The sequence below is a fragment of the Chiloscyllium plagiosum genome, chromosome 12, assembly GCF_004010195.1.
Source record: "Chiloscyllium plagiosum isolate BGI_BamShark_2017 chromosome 12, ASM401019v2, whole genome shotgun sequence".
NCBI lineage: Eukaryota > Metazoa > Chordata > Chondrichthyes > Orectolobiformes > Hemiscylliidae > Chiloscyllium > Chiloscyllium plagiosum.
In genome coordinates this window covers 9,516,530-9,538,794 of record NC_057721.1, presented here as the reverse complement: position 1 = coordinate 9,538,794, position 22,265 = coordinate 9,516,530, and the positions used below count along the sequence as shown (strand labels likewise).

General features: G+C 40.5%; 1 protein-coding gene across 1 annotated transcript in view; it reads left to right on the top strand.

Annotated features, from left to right (window-relative positions):
- Positions 1–22,265, top strand: part of LOC122554966 (integrator complex subunit 6-like) — a 95,735-nt gene that overhangs the window by 33,077 nt on the left and 40,393 nt on the right. Inside the window, exons 6-9 of the mRNA XM_043700434.1 lie at positions 2,125–2,288; positions 4,943–5,095; positions 13,878–14,010; positions 20,226–20,320. Coding sequence (XP_043556369.1) covers positions 2,125–2,288; positions 4,943–5,095; positions 13,878–14,010; positions 20,226–20,320 — 545 coding nt within the window. The remainder of the gene's footprint in view (positions 1–2,124; positions 2,289–4,942; positions 5,096–13,877; positions 14,011–20,225; positions 20,321–22,265) is intronic.

The window sequence follows — 22,265 nt, the reverse complement described above, 5'->3', positions numbered from 1 at the left end:
CCTGCATTGTTATAGGACGCCTAATTGATGTTCATGAAATTTCTAATGTTCTTGTGCTCTTTAAGGCTGTTAATGCTGGAAAATAAAATTCACTGCATTTCAAGGCACACTTTGTCCACAAGTGCACCCAGTTCAGACATAACCATGTTGTGCACCAACATATTAAGCATTTCCCACACACAAGTACACGGGTCAAATTTAATGTTTTGTAAGGAATAGTTTTGTGCTGTAGGACTACATTTCCCACTAGGTACTGTTCATGTTTAAAGGAGAAATTTGAACACTGGATCAAGGACAGAATATTTTATGTTCTTACAAAAACAAAGCTTACCAAAGGCAGCTCCAGTACCTGTAGTTTTGTCAAACGTGGATTATAAAATCACTTCAATTTGTTAGTTTCCTCAGTTTGTTTAATATGAGCTCCTAGTTTATTCACTTCCTCAAGAATCCTCTTAGATGGCATGTTATTCTGAAATGATTCTGACATTATTTTGTTTCTGCTTTCCTCTGCTGTCATTCACATTTTCTTGAGGTGATCTTACACTTTATGTTCACAGATGACCTGAATGGGGATGTCTTGCACCTTGTTTGGGTTGCTGACATATCCAATTGCCCTTTCCATAGCTTTCAAAGCTAGGTTGTGTGACTGTTTTCAGGCTCTAAGGGCCACTTCAGATTTCTTCCTCAAGCTGGAATAGATCTTTGACTTATTCTTCCATGGGGATATAGAACTTTATTCTGCATTCCACGAGGTGCACAATCAAGTTGATATTTTCTCTACTTGAAATGTAGGGCTAGCTAACATTTATTTTCTTGGCTGTCAATTCATGGAGCTGCAGCAAACACCTTGGCCAAAACATCTCTTCTCAAACTGGACTGTTTCCTTCTGTCAGGAAAAATATATTCGAGACAAAGCTCCACCTTGAATTATCTGGATGGCTTCATAAGAAGGGGTGGTTCAAATAGAAATGCAAATAAACTATTTTCCTTGCAATACAATCTTTATTCCTGTCAGTTACAGGAATCAGTCTATATATCATAATAGCATTTTATAATTCTCTTTCCCAGAATTGCTAACTTAATTTGTGAAGATAATAAAGACCCTGCTTACCCAGAAATGTGTGACTAATTGCTAAATTTTTTTACACTATGAACTTTTAACTTGTAACATGATGTAAGCTAATTAAATCTGGCCTTGTTTGATCTTCCTTTTATGTTTGGTTTGTTTATCTAATTCTTAATCGTCTTTTCTAATTATATTATTTTATTTTAAGCTGTTATATTCAAAAATGTAGTTGAATTGCTAGTGCTAAATTTTTGCTACATTCTCTAAAACTAGAGACAGCTCTTACACTTCAGATAAGTTCCTTAAAATCAGCATTGAGGGTTAATTGACTGTCTAGGCTTGGGTTAGATTTGAGCCCAAGATTCTCAAATTTCTCAGTTAATTTGTTCATTGAGTCGCCTAGTTTATCCAACTCCCTTGTAATTAGAAGTGAGTCAGTGTCGAAAATGATTGTACACATTGTTGTGGTTCTGTTCGCCGAGCTGGGAATTTGTGTTGCAGACGTTTCGTCCCCTGTCGAGGTGACATCCTCAGTGCTTGGGAGCCTCCTATGAAGCGCTTCTGTGATCTTTCCTCCAGCATTTGTAGTGGTTTGAATCTGCCGCTTCCGGTTGTCAGTTCCAGCTGTCCGCTGCAGTGGTCGGTATATTGGGTCCAGGTCGATGTGCTTATTGATTGAATCTGTTCAGATTCAATCAATAAGCACAATCAATAAGCACATCGATCTGGACCCAATATAGCAACCACTGCAACGGACAGCTGGAACTGACAACCAGAAGCGGCAGAGACAAACCACTACAAATGCCGGAGGAAAGATCACAGAAGCGCTTCACGGGAGGCTCCCAAGCACTGAGGATGTCACCTAGACAGGGGACGAAACGTCTGCAACACAAATTCCCAGCTTGGCGAACAGAACCACAACAACGAGCACCCGAGCTACAAATCTTCTCACAAACTCTGATTGAACACGTTATCATTAAGGAACCTATTACAGTAAATTAAACCAAATAATTGTAAGTATGGTTGTCTGTCACTTACATTTTATTAATCTTGTCTAGATGGTATTCTTGATGCTCTTAAATCTGCCCCTCCGTTTGGATCACAACTTTGGCACAGTTGTCACAAACTCATCTATGTACGGCCCAACCACAAAACTGGTGTTCCAGTTGGACATTGGCCGATCCCAGAATCATTCTGGCCAGACCAAAACTCACCAACCCTAGTAAGTTTTTGCCAATCTACTAATACATCTATTTGCCTCCAAAACATTTTATATATTAACTAATTAACTTCAAGTACTGTATTCGTGTGTATATCTTTATCTAAAATGGCAATTGAAAGAATGCTACTTTTTTTTGCCTTCCTATCTTGCAATGTTTGACTGCTTGTGTGTGTATATGAGACCCCCCCCAAACCACTTTTATCCTACTGCTACCAGAGGTTTGGACTGAGGTTTCCCACTCTGTATGCACACCACTTCCAAATCTTGCCATCTGGGAAACAAAGTAGAACAAATTCTTGCAGACTGCTCTGGTACCTCTAATATAACAAATTAAGCTCAGTTTATTACTCACGTTTGAGATTCTCCTAAAAAGAGCTCCTGCAAAATGTGATGTGTAAATATTGCAAAGCCCATTTGATAGTTTTTTTCTTTGATCCTTAAACTAAATACTTAAAAGGCTTAATATGCGTACACAAATTCTAGAATGACTGTTAGAAAGAATTGTGGGAAAAAAAATCATTTTGTTCAAGATTTTCATCTTGGGGTCATCAGGATGATTTTGAAGAAACACCAATAGAAAAGGGAACATCATGCGCATTTGAGTGCGGTTTTAATGACATCATGTATACACAGAGGTAGTGTTGCAATGTGATCCCTTCTAGGTCTGGTGCTGTCAACCAACTTCATTGGATTCCAAGAGAAACTTGTCTGAGGAAATGACAGCTTACCTCATCCACCTTAGATACTCCTGATATGGAGGTGATGCATTTGCATTGTGAATCTGTAACTGCGTGCAAGTACTTTCTTTCACACCTTAAGGACTCCATCATGTGCTCAAATTCACCTTTTGAAATGGACCAGTCAAATACTTTTTTTTTCCTGATGGGATGTAGACATGGCTGGCAAGATTAGTATTTCTTGCCTGTCCCTAATTGCTCTGGAACTGAGTTGCTTGCAAGATCCTTTCAGAGGGCAACTAAGAGTCTACCACATTTATGTACATATGAAATTACTTGTCGGCCCGATCAGGGCAAAACAGCAAATATCCTTCACTGGGAAGGACTCTTTTTTTTTGTTTTGTAAACGAGGGTCAATAATCGTTCACTTTCTCACCATCAATATTCCAGGTTTGTTGACTGAATTCAAATTTGGCCAGCTGCCGTTGTGCAATTTGAACCTATGTACTCAGACCATTTGTCTTGACTGCAGGGTTACTAGTGGAGTGACATTACCACTGGACTATCTTCACTCCCAGCCAGGGGTTTTTCCTCTTCTGTCAACTGCAAGCATGGATTCCATATAGTTTGGGATTCTTGCAGTTCCATGCACTATAACAGTCCCTATCAGCAACGTTGTAAGTTGGGCTGAAACCATTTGCTGACCTTGCAAAGTAGATGCTCAGCTCACATCAAAGCCATCCTCTGTGATGATTGCTCCCCTGATTTGTTCATCAGCTCACTATCTATCATTCAAATTGATGAACAAGTCTAAGGTTGCCAGTTTTGCTTCAGAAAAAAATGCACATTTTTTCCTGCAAGAAGACCCGGGTTCAATTCCCGCCTCAGGCGACTCTCTGTGTGGAGTTTGCACATTCTCCCCGTGTCTGCGTGGGTTTCCTCCGGGTGCTCCGGTTTCCTCCCACAATCCAAAAATGTGCAGGGGTTAGGTGAATTGGCCATGCTAAATTGCCCGTAGTGTTAGGTGAAGGGGTAAATGTAGGAGAATGGGTCTGGGTGGGTTACGCTTCGGCGGGTCGGTGTGGACTTGTTGGGCCGAAGGGCCTGTTTCCATACTGTAAGTAATCTAATCTAATCTAATCTAAGTAAGGTCTCTCGCAGGTTTGATCAATAGGTGAAGCATAATGTTTCACACTGCTCCAGTGAAGTAGCAATGTAAGTTGAGTTCACCACTAATTGGATACAGCTATAGAGCCAAAAAGATATTCTACATGATGCATAATTGAATAGTCAGAAGGTGATTTTCAATGCTTATGTGGTATGTAGGAGATGTGCCCCAAAAATTGGATAATTGTTAACCAGCATATCCATTGTGCTATTCCAAACAGGCAATGTATTGTTTCCAACCAGCTCATGCTTAATGGGTCCATTGCTTGGTGAGATTTTGTAATTGGACAAGATTTCATTAATAATCTCTTGTGTGTGAACAATTAGATTGGCAACAAATTCAGATTGTCTGTTGGGCTCACAATGTGGTTCATTATGTACTGGTAGCTACAGTAATGAATACACAGGACCTGTCCTTTGCAGACTAAAATAATGTGTACTCTCTGCCTGTTTCAACTGAAAGAAATGGGTAATAACTGTTGTCTGTTTAAATTTAAATAAGGTTTGACAGTTAACACTCAATCATGTTTTAATTTGCGTTCTCCATGGCAATACTTCTGCTAATCAAACAGCACACTCTTCTCATACAGACTAAACATGTTCCCTTTTCATTGGTATTCTTTTGAGTTGTACTGATGAGTGTGAGATGAAAAACTTGGCTTAAAAGAAATCTTTTGTCATTGCACAAGTTTTGTATTACCAAATGAGTCTTGTAGCAAATTAAACTGTTTTGGGGCTTACTTGGTTTGTTTTGTAAAATTTTGAAACTGGACATGGCTTGTTTCATTTCTATCCACTTTCTTAAATCAGCCACCTCGCAACGCTCATCCTGTGGTGAAATTTTCCTGCGTTGATTGTGACCCAATGGTTATTGATAAATTGCCGTTTGATAAATATGAGCTGGAACCTTCACCTTTAACACAGTTTATTCTGGAACGTAAATCTCCTCATGTCTGCTGGCAGGTAAGAGAGCCATGTACAATTTGTCTTTGGTTTACCTACACTTGAAAGTAACTTTCAGATGAAATCCTGCTAGAAATAATTGAAGAATGTCCTCATGATTATTAATTATGAATTAGAAATTTTAATTTTCTTGTTTGTAAAGATTACTGGTTATTGTTTCATGTTTTAAATGTATGAGCAAAGAAAATAATATTTAGGCCTTTTCTCAGGCACCTTATGTTTGAGGTGAAGACTGGTTGATTTATGGAGACTGTTTGATTGCTGTGTTAAATGTTTGCTGTGTCAGAGACAAATAACTCATAAAAAGACAGGCGTGTTCAGGAAATGCAAAGTAGTTCAGCTTAGAAGTTTAAAAACTCTTGGTGATAACTGACTGCATTGCCACCTTGTGTATGCAACTCAGATCTGAAATGCCATGATGTACTTGACAATTTGACGTGTCTATGTTGTAATAACTGTTTGGCAGAGCGCACTTGAGAAATTGCTGAATATCGGGCTGTGGCTGAGGAGGCATTAAGGCTGTGTATTTAACTTGCCACTAAATCAGTATCCTACCTTTACTGTTGCGGTTCAGTTTTCAAAAGCAATGGTAAGGTGGTTGAGTGTCTGCTCATGGGACACAGTGGAGGGACTGCTATTTCATTGAGCCAGATACAAAGGTTGAGTTGTCATTTTTTTTTTGCATGGTGGTGTGACCACAGCTGAAACTGTCCCTCAGTGTTTCTGAACAAAGAGACCTTGGAGTGCAGGTTCATAGCTCCTTGAAAGTGGAGTTGCAGGTAGATAGGATAGTGAAGAAGGCGTTTGGTATGCTTTCCTTTATTGGTCAGAGCATTTAGTACAGGAGTTGGGAGGTCATGTTGTGGCTGCACAACACGTTGGTGAGGCCACTGTTGAAATATTGCATGCAGTTCTGGTCTCCTTCCTATCCGAAGGATGTTGTGAAACTTGAAAGGGTTCAGAAAAGATTTACAAGGATGTTGCCAGTGTTGGAGGATTTGAGCTATAGGGAGTGACTGAACTGTCCTGTGCTGTTTTTTCTGGAGCGTCTGAGGCTGAGGGGTGACCTTTACAGAGTTTTATAAAATCATGAGGGGCGTGGATAGGGTAAATAGACAAAGTTTTTTTTTCCCTGGGGTCGGGGAGTCCAGAACTAGAGGGCATAGGTTTAGGGTGAGAGGGGAAAGATATAAAAGAGACCTAAGGGGCAGCTTTTTCATGCAGAGGGTGGTACGTGTATGGAATGTGCTGCCAGAGGAAGTGGTGGAGGCTGGTACAATTGCAACATTTAAAAGACTTTTGGATGGGTATATGAATAGGAAGGGTTTGGAGGGATATGGGCCGGGTGCTGGCAGGTGGGACTAGATTGGGTTGGGATATCTGGTCAGCATGGACAGGTTGGACCGAAGGGTCTGTTTCTGTGCTGTACGTTTGTGACTCTATGACACTCAAACACTTTTATTAACAATGTTTTGGCAACTACTTGTAATTCTGATCTGTTTAAGAGAAGGTTCCATTTTCTGGCATGCTCCCTCGCTGCTTGCTGGAGCATGCTATGTTACATTTGATCAGTATATGGGAATGAATCACTATATGGGAATTAATAATTCAAACAGTCCCATAACTAGGCGTGGGTGTTAGCACAGCTGTGCAGATGGTACTGGTATGATCACCAATCATCTGTTGCTGTAATCGTGGCTGGGTGCACATTGATGTTTGTGATACCTTTGTGAAGATTGGTTAGTTTAGTTCATGGCTAGATTGCAATGCAGAATGATGCCGAAGGCATAAATTTACTCCAATCTCACTCTTGCTCTTCTCCCCCCTCTCTCGCTCTCGCTCTCCTCCACCCCCCCCCCCCCCCCCCACCCCCGTCCGTCTTTGCCTATCTCACTCACTCCCTCCTTCTTTGTCTGTCTGTTTCTCCTTCTTCCTCTCACTGTCCTTCCCTCTACTCCCAGAGCCAGTGCTTTTTACAGCGTAGTACCCCTTCTCTTAAATAGTGAAATTGATTGATCTGCGAGGGTCTTTCAGATAATAACACGAAACTTGGGATGGAGGGGAGATCATTGAAACATCTCAAGATCATTGGGCCTCTGACATGACTGAGGAACTTGTGCAGACGTGAGCTGGAGCTGAGATGTCTGACCTTGATAACAGCAACCATTTTCCTGTGTGACGGGTATGACTCCAACCATCAGAGTTTGCCCCTGATGTCCATTTGCTAGAGCTCCTGGATGCCACACTTGGTTGAATGAGATCTTGATGTCAAGGGCTGTCACTCTCCTCAGTGAGCTGTTTTGTCTGTGCTTGAACCATGGCTATAATGGCTCTGGCAGAACCCAAACTGGTTACAAGTGAGCAAGTGCTGCTTGATAGTAGTTTGATCCTATTACTGATCAAGTGTCAGCTGATGGAGTGGCAACTAGATCTGTCCTGCTTTTAGTTTAAGGACAACTTTCCACATTGCAACTTTTCAAATTGGCAGGTAGTTCATAGTACCCCTACAGTGCATAGACAGGCTGTTTGGCCCATTGAGACCCACCAACCCTATCTATCTCCATTGCCCTGCATTTATGATGGTTAACCCATGTGGCTTGCCCAATGTTAGACGCTACAGGACTATTTAGTATGTCCAATTGACTTAAACTCCACATTTTTGGTTTGTATTAGGAAACCCACGCAGACTTTAGGGGAACGTGCAAACTCAGACTCAGTGAAGGCTGGAATTGAACCTAGGTCCCTGGTGCTGAGAGGAAGCAATGCTAGCCAGTGTGCCATTGTCCACCCGCTGTCCAATGCCAGTATTATAACTCTCCTGGAGAGCTTGGCTAGAGGAGTGGCAAGTTTTGGAAAATGTGTTCACTACTATTGCTGGAGGGTTTCAGGCCCATAACCTTTACCGTCTCCTGCCATTTCTTGTTATCTGTTTTTGTGTTGTACATATCTGTGGCTGTGAGACTTCAGGCTGAAGATTGCTATGAATGCTTCAGCCTTATCTTTTTATTGAACTTTTCTGCCATTGAGGATAGGGTTTTTGTGGAGCCTCCTCAGGTAGTGAATTGTTTAATTGTCCACCACCATACACAACTGGATGCGGTGTGCCTGCAGAGCTTTACATTTGATCCACTGGTTGTGGGATTGCTTAGCTCAGTCTGTCATGTGCTGCTTGGCATGCAAATAGGCCTGTTTGGCAGCTTCAACAGGTTGGCACCTCATTTTTGGTTAGATCTGGTGCTGCTCATGGCATGCCCTCTGCACTCTGCTTTGAACCAGGTTGATCCCCTCCTTGATGGTAATGGCTGATTGGGGGTCAAGTTCTGAGGCTACAGACTGTACTGGAGTGCAGTTCAGATGTTCTTGATGGTGTCCAGTTTTGAGTTGCTAGATCTATTTTAAATCAGTCCCATTTAGCATGGTGATAGTGCCACACAGCGCAAGGGAGGACATTCTCAGTGTGAGAATTGGGCTTTGTTTTCACCAGGACTGTGCAGTGGTCACTCTTACTGTCATGGACAGGTGCACCTACAGTCAACAGATAGGTAACAATGAAGTCACCTATGTTTCCCTCTTGCTGGTTCCCTCACCATCTACTGTATCCTTCAGGACCTGGCTGACTTGGTCAGTAATGATGCTGCTGAGCCAGTCTTGGTGATAGATATTCAAATCCCCCACCCAGAGTACGTTTTTCACCTTTGCCATCCTCAAGTGTTTCCCTGAAGTGTTCAACACTAATTTCAGTCAAGGGAGAGCAGCAGAAATCTTTTTCCACATTTAACCTGAAGCTGTGAGAATTCGTGGGGTCTGAAGTCAATGTTGAGGGCACCAGGGCAACTCACACCCAGCTGTGCACCACTGTGTCACCACAGTGTTGGGTCTGTCCTGCTAGGTGAGAACATATCCAGTGATGGTGAGGTCTGGGATATTGTCATACACATGGAATCATACCTTACAAACAATATCAGGCTGTTGTTTGACACAAACCCCTGATGTTAGTAAGGCAGACTTTGCAAGGTTGGTACAGCTGTTTCCACTTTTTTTTTCCAGTGCATAGGTCGATGCCCTGTGGTCTGTCTCGTCTCATCTCCTTGTTGAGACTTCGTAGCAGTTGATGCAACAGTATGGTTTGGGCAGCCATTTCAGAGGGCAGTTGAGAGTCAACCACATTGTTGTAGGTGTGAAGTCATATTCAAAACCAGGTGAGGATGACAGATTTCTTTCCCTGTAGGACATGAGTGAGCCTGTTATTACATCTTTTACATTAGGGGCTAACATTTCCTCATGTCAGATGTTAAACTAGCACACCTACTGTTGACTGTTTTATCCTCTCCCCTTGTTCATTGAATAAGGGTAGTTTTCTGATCGTCTCAGACCTTTCTACAAGGCAGGCATTCTAGAAAGATTATTACCAGTGCATCTTCCCCCTCCAGCTACTTCCTTGCAAATCCTAGTATGCATCTCATCAGGTCTAGGCACTTATCAGCCTGTAGCTCCATTAGTTTCCTTAAAACGTTTTCTTTGATAGTTATTGTGCTTATTTCCTCGTCTCTATCACCCCCAACCCCTATTTTAGTTTATGGTGTTGTGGTTGGAGTGCCAGGCCTCTAGGAATTCTCTGGCATGTCTTTGCTTAGGGGAAAGTGAGGACTGCAGATGCTGGAGATCAGAGCTGAAAATGTGTTGCTGGAAAAGCACAGCAGGTCAGGCAGCATCCAAGGAGCAGGAGAATCGACGTTTCGGGCATGAGCCCTTCTTTCCTGAAGAAGGGCTCATGCCCGAAACGTCGATTCTCCTGCTCCTTGGATGCTGCCTGACCTGCTGCGCTTTTCCAGCAACACATTTTCAGCATGTCTTTGCTTAGCCTGTCCCAGGATAGGTGTGTTGTCCAGTCAAAATGACAGCAAGACTACGAAGATCCCTCGGAATCCTAGTAGCACTCAAACCCACCAATACTCTCAAACAAAAACTAACAAACTTAAAAGCCCCAGTACAACCCATGGACAAAACCAACGTCATGTACAAAATTCCATGCAAGGACTGCCACTACGTAGGACAAACAGGAAGAAAGTTAGCCACCAGGATACCCAAACACCAGCTAGTCACAAAAAGACATGACCCTCTCTCCCTTGTATCCCTACACACGGAGGAAAAAAAACCCACCATTTCGACTGGGACAACACATCTATCCTGGGACAGGCTAAGCAAAGACATGTCAGCGAATTCCGAGAGGCCTGGCACTCCAACCACAACGCCATAAACAAACACACAGATCTAGATACCATCTATCAACCCCTCAGAAAACGAACAGGAAATGACATCGCCACAAACCCCAGGATCCTCATCCAGGACAAACTTATAAATAGAAAGCAGGAGACAACAGCTTCGCTTCACTTGGAGTTCGCCACTTATGTTACCTAGCCAGGTAATGAAACGTCTGGATATCAAACCTACAGCTCAGCGAGCAAAGCTACACCCTAAACCTGCTGTGCTTTTCCAGCAACACATTTTTCAGCTCTGATCTCCAGCATCTGCAGTCCTCACTTTCCCCTAAGCAAAGACATGCCAGAGAATTCCTAGAGGCCTGGCACTCCAACCACAACGCCATAAACTAAAATAGGGGTTGGGGGTGATAGAGACGAGGAAATAAGCACAATTGCAGTACACTCTTGGTTTGACCACTTAAGTTGATGTCATTGATAAGTCAGTGTTCCACATTCCTTTTTATTTTGTTATTGTGTCACAAATAATTTATGCCAGTTGAATGAGTGCTAAATAATGTTCCATCACTTAGCTTGAGGTGTAATCTCCCTTATTCCTCGCACCTCCGTGTTCACAGCTTGCTTATGGTGAGCCTTTCGGTGCTTCCTCTCGCCTAATTCGAATTTGCATTTTTGGTTGAATTTTCCATTTTGTTTAGCTGTTGGTTGCCACACTGAAAAGTAAATATGCTTCAGAGAAAAATCTGAAGTACAGCAAGAACAACTGGAAAAAAAAAGTCTACATGACCTCTGTTTATAACCTCTGTTTATATAGTGCTAGAAATACCATGTGTTTGGTTAAAAAAATAGTGCGACGACATTAAGAGAGTTGATTTTGATTGTGATATTTTTGATAGCCCTATTTATAGATCTGCCATGATATTCTATCAGAGAAACATAGCAAGGTGATTCTAATTAGACATCTTATTTTTCTGATGGGAGAAACAAAACAGTTGAATTTGCAAAGAATTTCCAGAATATTTTGTGAACATGTCTTAACTAATTTAGTTGGACATTTTGTGGAGGTCGCTGATGTAGATAATGGAAAGTGCCAGTGGGATGCATTGCGCATATGCACTTCCAGAAGATATCTGAGAATGCTCCACACAAGATTGTCAAAAATAAGTGTACTTGGAATTGGAGGTAGCATTATGACAATTCTCTGTTCTTGAAAATTTCTTGATTGATGGGAAGTGATTAAATTGGATTTCCCAAATCTCTGTTCTGGGACATTAGCTTCTAACTGCATGTTGTAATACTCTGGAGGAAGAGACAATTAGAACATAGACCATTACAGCGCAGTGCAGGCCCTTAGGCCCTCAATGTTGTGCTGACCTGTGGAAACCAATCTGAAGCCCATCGAATCTACACTATTCCATTCTCGTCCGCATGCCTGTCAAATGACCATTTAAATGCCCATAAAGTTGGCAAATCTACAACTCTTGCAGGCAGTACGTTCCATGCATCTACTACTGAGTAAAGAAACTACCTCTGACATCTGTCCTAAATCTGTCACCCCTCAAAGCTCTGTTCTCTCATGCTAGCCATTACCATCCTAGGCAAAAGGCTCTCACTGTCCACTCTATCTAACCCTCTGAATGTCTTATGTCTCAATTAAGTCACCTCTTATCCTCCTCCTCTCGAACACAAACAGCCTGAAGTTCCTCAACCTTTCCTCGTAAAGCCTTCCCTCCATTACCAGGCAACATCCTGGTAAATCTCCTCTGAACCCTTTCCAAAGCTTCCACATCCTTCCTTTAATGCAGTGACCAGAACTGCATGCAATACTCCGGGTGCGGCTGCACCAGAGTTTTATACAGCTGCAGCATGACCTCATGGTTCTGAAACTTGATCCCTCTACTAAGAGCTAAAATTGAGGCAATTGTTTGTGAGTTTGCATATCTGTCAGTTTTGGAGGTGTAGAGAGTTGTGAATGGTAGATGTTAAATGTGAAGTGATATGTACAGAATGAGTATGTGGGCAAAGCCATGAGAGATGCGGTTCAGTGTGGACTTTTATTTCTTGAAGTCTTTTGTGCTGAATCTGATCAAGATAAATAAGGATATTTTCTTCTCGGTGAAAAGAGCCAAATTAATTAATATGCATAAATTGCTGGATGGGTGGAGAGATGATTAATAGTACCTTTCAAAGGAAACTAAATTTTTGTTCATTCCTGAGATGAAGCTGGCCAGGCCAGCATTTATTATTTATCCCTGAAAGCCCAAAGGCAGTTAATAGTGGACCACATTGCTGTGGGTCTGGAGTAACATATAGACCAGGCCAGGTAAGGGTAGCAGATTTCCCGAAAGGACATTGAATTAATTTTTTTTGGTAGCCATTAGGTAAGATTTGTATTTGACACTTGCCTGTCCCCAATATGTATCAGAGGTACATTTTACACTTGCGTCAGGCATTACTTGGGACAGCGATTATCCTGGCTAGCTCTTTGAAAGAAGTATAATGGACTGAATGACCACCTGTCCTACAGGTTTTTCTACTTCTGATGACCAAGTAAAAAAACTTAATGCCATGTTGGCCTTCACCTGAAGGTGGTTAGAGCTCAGAAGTGAGTAGGATATCATTAGGATGTACAGAGCCTAGCCTTGGCCTGGATAGCAAGAACTAGCCAGGCTGTGGGCTGCTGAGGGGGTCAAATAACCTTTCTGAACTGAGATTACAAGATTTTTTGGATTAGGACATCAACACATGCAGCAAAGCTGAGTAGCTGAAGTTGAGGAACACATTTGCTGAATTGGCTTGAGGTAAATGATCTAAATCTCTTAATGTGTTCTCTGGTTTGTGTATATTGTTTCCTTTGTTCATCCATGGGATGTGAGCATCACTGGTGTGGCCACTATTTATTGCCCATCTGGCATCACCGTTGAAACTAAATGATTTGAAACAGTGCTTCCAGAGGGAATTTAAGAGTCCACCATTGGCACTGGAGCTGCCATCATGGGATTTGAGTCCACTTGCCCAGGGCATCAGCTTGGGCTTTTGGGTTATTAGTGCGGTGATATGACTGTCACCGTATCACCTTTGTTAATCAGCGGATATACAGGTAATGTATTTTGTAAAATCTTTGATTTGAGGTATGGATTTCCCAGAGGCACAGACTCTGGAGCCATCACTGGCAAGTTTACATACAAAAAGGGTCAAGAGTAAGCCATTTGGCCCCTTGAGCCTGCTCTGCCATTTAAAAAGATAGTGACTGATGTGATTATAACCATAAATACACATTGCCGCCTCCCTGAGTTTCTTTCACTATTATAACAAGTGATTCATGAGTGAAAAGCAAAGCAAAGCAGGAGTGTGAGAATCTGTTGTCATTTCGTAAAGTTCTGTTTTTCCTACTTCAGTTACTTTTAACGTAGTGTATGTTCCCTGCTGTAACACTGATCTGATAAATGTTCATTTTTGTTGATTGAAAAATATCAGTTGATAGCTATCTAGGCAGCTAAGTTCCGAACCTGACTTCAGACTACCTACATAACAAACACTAACCCATCAAATTGTCATTCCAGGTATATGTGAACAACAGTGGGAAATATAGTGACCTGGGTCATCCTTTTGGTTACCTAAAAGCTAGTACAGCTTTGAATTGTGTTAACCTTTTTGTGATGCCTTACAACTATCCTGTACTGCTTCCACTCCTAGGTAAGTATAACATTTTACAAGGACTTTAATGGAACTCCACGTTTTAAGGTTAACAGTGAAAGTGCCTGCATTAGTTTATTTTGCATTTTTGTGTCACAAGGTAAAATGTTTCAACTGTAATTTTGCTATGAACACGTCACCAAATCCAATTACTCTGATTACAAATGAGAATTGGTAGCTAAGGAGTTACTTGAATTGAAATAACTTCTCTAGTGTCTGTGCCATTGAGCCAAAGGTTCTAGTACAGCAAAACGTGCCACCTATGCCTTTCAAATTTATAATGGGCTAGCTTTGTAATTTAATAAGAATGCCTTTTGAAATAGAATCATATGATCATTTCTTACATATTTTAAGACCAATTGAAAATAATAATCCTTCAAAGAAGTGTTGACTTGTCCTCTAAAGTTGAGATTGTCTGCTAACCTTTGAGTGTTACCGAGTAATGCAGTTATAATCTCAAAGCATTGCACGTTAAAATGAAGGGTAACAGATTGGGGCCTTTTTATTTGCTGGCAGGCATATAGCTATAGGCAGTTTAACTTGTTTGGTTTTGTGTCAGTATGCATCTTTGTAAGCACATTCTAGGTACTGCAATCAGGGTTCTTCATTTTGTTTATGTTGAGTATAATCCTTAGAATAGAAATAATCTTCTAGCTCCTGTTCAGGTTAAGCTCAGCTGTGCTGCGACGGCATGAGTTGACACCGCTTCGGCCAATGCATAATGCACTGATACACTCTGAATGGGTGCCTGTCTTTTTGTCATCTTTGGCTACTGATTGCGCATTGACCAAAAATTCTATTGTTTGCATTCAAAACAAGTAGTTGGTTAAAGTTAGTTGATCTTCAGTTCAACGAATTGAAGATAAATGTTTTGCAAAAAAATTGTTGCATTTACCATGTTGGGAAATAGCTGGAATTGGAGGCATTTGGAAACTGGAGAAAATTGAGTTAAATTTAATAGATAATTTGAGTAGTACAGTGCATTGATGTGGTTGGTGTTCAGTTATGACTGAAAGAGTGCTGTCAGTGGAATCAACAGCCTTCCTAAGATGGATGGAAAAGACTGCTCGATTCATTTGTAGCATCTCTTCAGCGCATCATAAAACATGCATAGATACCTTACCTAAGCTTTTGCCATGGGGATAACATTTCTATTATAATGAATAAGTCCTAACAACATGGCTACAGTGAATCTAAAATGTCCCAGTAATGATGTTTTGTTGCTTACTGCAAATTGTGGAACATTAGGTACCATTTTTATAAAGTGTCTTTGTTGGCATGGACAAAGGCCCACCACTTGACAGGTTGACGGGATGGGCTGACCAAGCTGCAGCTGTTCTCCTGCCTAAATGAGACTTCAGTTCCACACGTTCTGACCATGTTCATAAAATTGATATACAATGAGATCACTATCATGTCTGCTTTTCCATTTGATCTGGAATCTACAAAGCAAAATCTCATGGATGCATAATCTCGCTGTTGTTTGTTTGAAAGAATGTTCTCGAAGTCGAGATGTTTAACAGTGGACAGGATGGGGTGTGGGTCACGTACAAATGAACAATTAAATATTCTCTTCTGAACTCGGCAGCACAAATGAAGCATTTTTGCACGAAAAATATGACTGCTCTGGCCAACCTGCAGTCATGTGCTAATTAACCCCAAAAATAGGCCATTTTGGGCTGTTAAACAATCACAAAGTGTTAATTATTTCTTAATAGAAGGAACATGCAGTATATCTGACATGGAAATTGGCAGAGTTGCTCATCACTGGTCTTTTGTGCTTGAAAAGTTAATGGGGCTGTTATTTAAAAGCCTAAGTTTGTGCCGTCACTGAGAAAACAGTCTTTGCTTCTCAGCCTTGGTATTACTGTATGTTGCATTTTGTTTGTTGTACATGAATCTAATGATGGTTGTATATATGTGTGTTTTTACATGTCCGGAGAAATGCAATCAGCACCAACTGGGCCTGACCAATAAGCCTCTCTCTCGACTTCCTCTGACAGTCAGAAAACATGGTTCATTGGTCGACACCAAGGCCCGCCATTGCTGTTGCATTGTTTCATGGGTAGGTAACTTTTGCTAAACTCGGGTGTTATGTGACATTTTCTCGTGCAATTGCTTCTACCCTGCTTATTTGGATTTCTTCACATAACATTTTAAGTTATTTATTGTAGTTTACTGATAGCATGTACTGAACCTCTTGGGATGATACTGCATCAGCAAGTGGACTGCATTTCATTGCCTGTCTCTCTGCAAGCTTGAGTTAGTGTAACATCTAGAGGAGCAGATGGAATATTTGGTTGATAATGTAATGTTTAAAATTGATTTGTTTCTCACATGGAAGTTCTGTTCACCCATGACCCTTCTTCTTGCTGGTCTACATTGGTCCTGCAATGTCTCAATTTTAAAATTCTCAATCTTGTCAGCGAGTTTTGAGAAGATTTGTAGCTCAGGTTGAGGTTCTGGATGTGGGTTTGCTCACTGAGCTGGAAGGTTAGTTTTCAGACGTTTTGTCATCATACTAGGTAACATCAGAGGCTCCGGATGAAGCAGTGGTGGTAAGACCTGCTTTCTGTTTATGTTTCGCTTTCCTTCGATTGGTGATGTCATTTTCTGTTCTTTTTCTCTGGGGGTGGTAAATGGGATCCAAGTCAACGTGCTTGTTGATAGAATTCCATTTGAAATTCCGTTTAGGAATTCTTGTGTGTGTCTCTGTTTGGCTCGTCTGAGGATCGATGTGTTGTCCCAGTTGGAGTGACGTCCTTCTCAGCGTTATGTTAGCATACTAGTGAGAGTGGGTCATGTCTTTTTGTGGCAACTTACCAAACAGAGACATGCACGCAAATTCCTACAAGCACGGCATTCTAACTGGAGCTCTATCAGCAAACAGTTGACTTGGATCCCATTTACCGCCCCCTGGCATAAACAACAGGAAATGACATCACCACAGGAAATGGCATCACCAACCTAAGGAAACAGAAACACAAATAGAAAGTGGTCCATATCACCAATGCTTCTTGCGGAGGCTCCCTGATGATGTTACCGAATATGGTGACAAAACGTCTGCAAACAAACCTTCCAGCTCAGCGAACAAACCTACATCCAGAATCTCAATCTTGTGTTCAAATTGGATTGTGATCTCTCCTCTCTAGCTCTGCAGTCTTTAAATGTGGTTTCTTTTGGATTCTCACTTCATCCAAGCTCTGGATTGATGTCAGCCTCTCCCTCATGATGCTCCTTCGAATCTACCTCTGACAAAGTATTTTGTTATCTGTCCCAGGGTCTCATTTTATCTGGCACCCTCTCGACGTGTTTTGGGATGTTTTACCATAAACTCATTGTTTAAGGTGTTATGTAAAAACATCTCTTAAATGTTAACCATATTTCCTCAGGCTTCACTGATGCAGAAGTGACCCTGCACCACAGAGTTGAACAATTGTGATCATGTGACGACTGCTTCCTCTTGTTTATCCCAATTTTCTTTCCAAAGGGACTATAGAATGATCATCATATTATTTTCTCTATTAGTAACAGGCAAATTAAATTGTTGTTTCACAGTCATGGCTTTGGATTATGTCATACCACACTGAACATTTTGGTTTCAAATTGGTTATCTTTTTGGCAAATCTTAAATAATGTTTAAGTTCAGATAGTGACAAGAAATGTAAAATTCTTTGTGTCTCTTTTCAAAAATAAGCAGTCTAATTTTTGGGTAGTTTCACCATGAGGAATTGGGTTAGAATGAGGGGAGTCGTGTAGTATGATGGATCATTTAAACTACGACCTCATATTGGATTGTTATGGAACTGTACACTTTTACTCCAATATTTCAGGAGACTGTTGATGGTACTTGTAGTGTTGCAGATGTTCTAATCTCACTGAGAATATTATTGTGGTTCTAAAGTGCTCCTGAACTTGTTAAAAGTTATGCATTAGTTGAACAATACAATCCCAAATCCTGTATTCCTAGTTAACAAGAATGGCTTTTGCACTCCAACCAATGGTTCCAACTTGTGATATGCTGGTTATTTCCTGAGCTGCTTCATGTAACGATAAAGATTTTTGAAAATGGTTCTCAATCTCTGAACTACTTAACCACAGCTATAAACTGTGGACATTAGCTTTCTCTACCCTGTTTCTCACTCCTCCACCTCCCCGCCTCAAAAAAAACCGTACTGAATGCTGCCACTGTTAAGTTTATCCTTACTAATTCTGGCTCTGCTCAGAAAACCTTATTTTCAGTGAACTGATTTTAATTTTCTTGCCTTGCAAGAGACCCACTTCCTGTGACTTGCCATTTCCTGCCACTGCGTTGGCCTGCTGCTGCAGCCTGTTGAATTGGCTGAGCACTTCAAGCTTTGAGGGAGGCAGCATATGTTTACCAGATTGATGCCTGGTCTCTATGGAGGTTAGAGTGGTGCTTCAATCCAAGTTTTTGAGATATGAAAGGGAACTGATGGTATTCATAAAATTTATTCCCAATCTTCGAGGAGTCTAGGACTCAATAGTAGTCCAAAAAATACAGCTTGAACTTTGAGTGAAATTGGAAAACACCAGTAAATACCCAAGTTTGCAGTTCTCTTCTGCAAACAACAGTTGATGGGTAACCAATTGTAAAATAAAACCTGGAGATTCATCTATTTTAGTTATCAGAAGATATTAAGGAATATGGGACCAAGGTGGGGTATACAGATTTAGTTCATGGTCTTACTAAATGTGAAAACAGGCTGGAAGAACTGAACAGAATGCTTCTATTCCAACTTTCTGTTCAGCATGTTTCTATTGTGGTGGAAAACAATGTGGTGACATGGGCACACTGCTATAAAGTATGTACACAGCAGATTTTCAAACCTGCTCACTCTCTACATCACAGCATAACTTGAGCTGGAATGGCAGGTTTCCATTTTCAAACAAGCAGTCATTAAGTTCAGAACTGATTGACTTTGTATCTGCTTCCTGTCCTGAGTCATAGGTGGAAGACCGAAGTGATTTTTCATGGTTTCAGGCTAGCTGCTACAGATATTCAATACTCAGATCACCCATCTGGAACAAAATAAAGCTGCTTTAGCTTGGTGATTCCATGGAGCATACAAATTAATATTTGTAGTGCCTTTATAGTGGCCGCCTTATTGGCCCTGCAAACCTATGGTATTGTTGTGTTAAATGATAGAGTGACCTGACTCTAAATATGACAAAATCTTCCATCAACTAATATCATAATCAAGGGAGAATCTGGTTACACACATATATGAGCTTATTATGGTCCTGTTTTTATAAATTAAGTTTTTCAATTCTGGTTTTAAATTTACAGTTAGCAGTTAACTCTTACTCAAACTATTGAATGTATGACTATTTGGTGCCCTAGACTTTTGGATTATTTTGGTGTGTGATGGTTTGGATTCTCATGATATAGGTGTGAGCAGCCACAAAATGAAACTGTAACTGAACAACAAAATCTCACCACCTCTTGACCACCACCATCATCAGAAACTCGCTTCTTGCCCCCCCCCCCCCAAAAAAAAGATATTGCACACGAGCCATCCTTGATGTACTTTTCAATTGATGCTTGGTTTCCAGGAGACTAGGTTGTGCTGCTTTCGTAATGGAAGCTAAATCCTGCTACACAGTTGTGAGAATGGGTAAAATAAGCAGTTTTCTTTGATTTTAAATGAGGACCTAAGTGGCTTGTAATGTGGATTCAAACACAGTTGGAATTGGAGAAATTGCCTAAATTAATCTTTGGGGTTTTGACAGCCAGAAGAGATGAAAATCTCCAAACTGTGACTCAATTTATTTTTATTCCAAGACCCTTTTTCCACAGTTCCCAATTACTTGTTTACTTGAAATGTGGATTTTGTTGCATAAATTATTAATGCTCCATTGAAAACCTTGAGTCTGGTATTAAAGATTAGCCCACCTAAAAATAAATTGGAGCGGACTGTGGATTGTGATTTGTAATACCATTGAATGGGTTGAAGCAGGTTTGAACTTCTTTCCCATTATTCACTTTCTGCTCTGACAACAGAGTAAGGTTTTTAAGCAGGTTGCCTTCCTATTGGCAGGAGGGTAGGATCCTTTTTTTTAAAAAAAAAAAGATCCATCTGCTTCACTAGAAAATAACACTGATTTTAAAATCTAGATCATATTGCACAATAGAGTATTTCTTGTTTGACTTTGTCTGAATTACAATTCATTGTTTGGTTTTTGTTTTGCAGATGATTTGTTCAAAGTGCATAAACTGAAGCCAGTTATGAAATGGCGGCAAGCATTTGAAAATTACTTGAAGACCATGCCTCCCTATTATATCGGGGTACGCTTCATTTGATATTTTGCACATGGCTAATGTGGTTAGAGATATGTGATTCATCAATTTGAGGCTATAGATGCCAAAATAATGGCATATGGGTGTTGTTACTTTGTAAAGTTTTTTGTTTGGATAAGACAATCCTTTCAGAACAGGGACTTAATCTGCAATCTGTCAGCCCATGGAATGCCCAGACATCCAACAGTTTTTCTCTCTGGTTTATTGCTGGTAGAGTAAACATTCAAATCCATGAACTTTTTTTCAGTATAGAATAATCAAGGACTTATTATTGCTTGGTTATTTTAGGGCATTTGGAGGAGACTGAGCTGAGGTCAGAAGTGAATGTAAGCTGTCTCCAAAAATGAGATGATTTTATTTCAGACCAGTTTACGGAATGAGCTACTTAAATAGAAGAGTTTAGTTTGTGCTGTTTCTAGACTAGGAGTGTTTGCTTTGAAATCTGCTTTGAAATTGTCAGAAGTTCAGATTCAGACTATTGTAAGAAGCCTCCCCAGTTCAGAGGATAGAAACTGGGAAGAATTAGTCATTTGGTAGAGATTGGAACTCTCTGAATTTGAGTTACTGACAAGTGATGGTGTTGAGAAATAGGTTGAAATTTTGTTCAGCTAGACAATTTAAGATTTTTCTGTATTCTATATCTAAATAACATTTTTTTGTTTTCACTTTTTGTGTAATAAACTTCCGTTCTGGTGTTCAAGACACTCTGCAGACTCGTGTGACACTTTCAGTGACTGACCACTATGTTAACAGAGATAAAACAAAAATCTCTTAACTAGAGTGCTTTCTGGAATCTGACTTGTTCAATAATACCATCAAATGGGATCATAACAGTAGGTATTTAGGTTAAATGCTCAAGGTGAGGTACTTTGCCTGCAGCCAGTTAATACTTCACACAGTTAAAAGAATTAATTTTTAAAAGCATGGTATCTTTTTGTACTTTAACCTTGAATTGGAGAAAGTGGGAGAGAAAGCTTGTATTTGAACTTATTGCTGAATGTTAATGCTTAGAGGTTTTTGGTTGTGGGTTTTAGTTGTACTAATAGCTCTATCTTGCTGTTCTGTCGAGTAGTAGGGCAAGCACAAAACAATGGTTTTAAAATTCCATATGATATTGGCTTCTTTCTTTCTGTTCATGGTGTCAAGGGATTAAATATTAACTTCACTCTTAAATCATTTCCTAACTTCATTACTACAAGACTTGGAAATTGAAATGTTGAAAAATTGATAATGTTCAAAGTACTCTGCAGTTCATGACTGCATCTATGAAGAGGGCTAGAGCCAATATTTCAACAAAAAGTTCACAGATCTGAAATATTAGTTCTATTTTTCTCCTCAGATTTCCAGATCCTTTCAATTGGCTACACTGTGTTGTATGAGTAAATAATTACATACATTAGATCAGAAATTAGGACATTCAGCCCATTGATTCTGCACCACCGTTCAAGCATGGCTGATAAGTTTTTCAACCCCATTCTCCTGTTTTCTTCCCATAGCCAAGAACTTAGCTATCTCGGTATTAAATATGCTCAATGACCTGACCTTCACACCCTTCTGTGACAATGAATTCCACAGATTCACCACCCTGGCTAAAGAAGTTTCTCCCCATTCCAAAGGGTCTAAGGCTGTGCCCTTGGGTCCTTGTCTCTCCTGCCAATGAAAACATCTTCCCAATGTCCACTGTCCAGGCCAGTCAGTATTCTGTAAGTTTCAATCAGTCAAAGTTGAGGACTTCGAGGGCAACTTCCTCCTGATTGTATGCCATTGTGCTTTCACCATTGTTCTGTCAGTGAGACAGGACATAGCCAGCGATGATGACTGTGTTGTCATGTTCAGAAGTCACGCTACACCAGGTTATAATTCAATATTTAAAAGTTTTATCCAAGGTTTATTTAAAGTATCAAACTTTGAGTGCTGCTCCTTGATCAGGTGA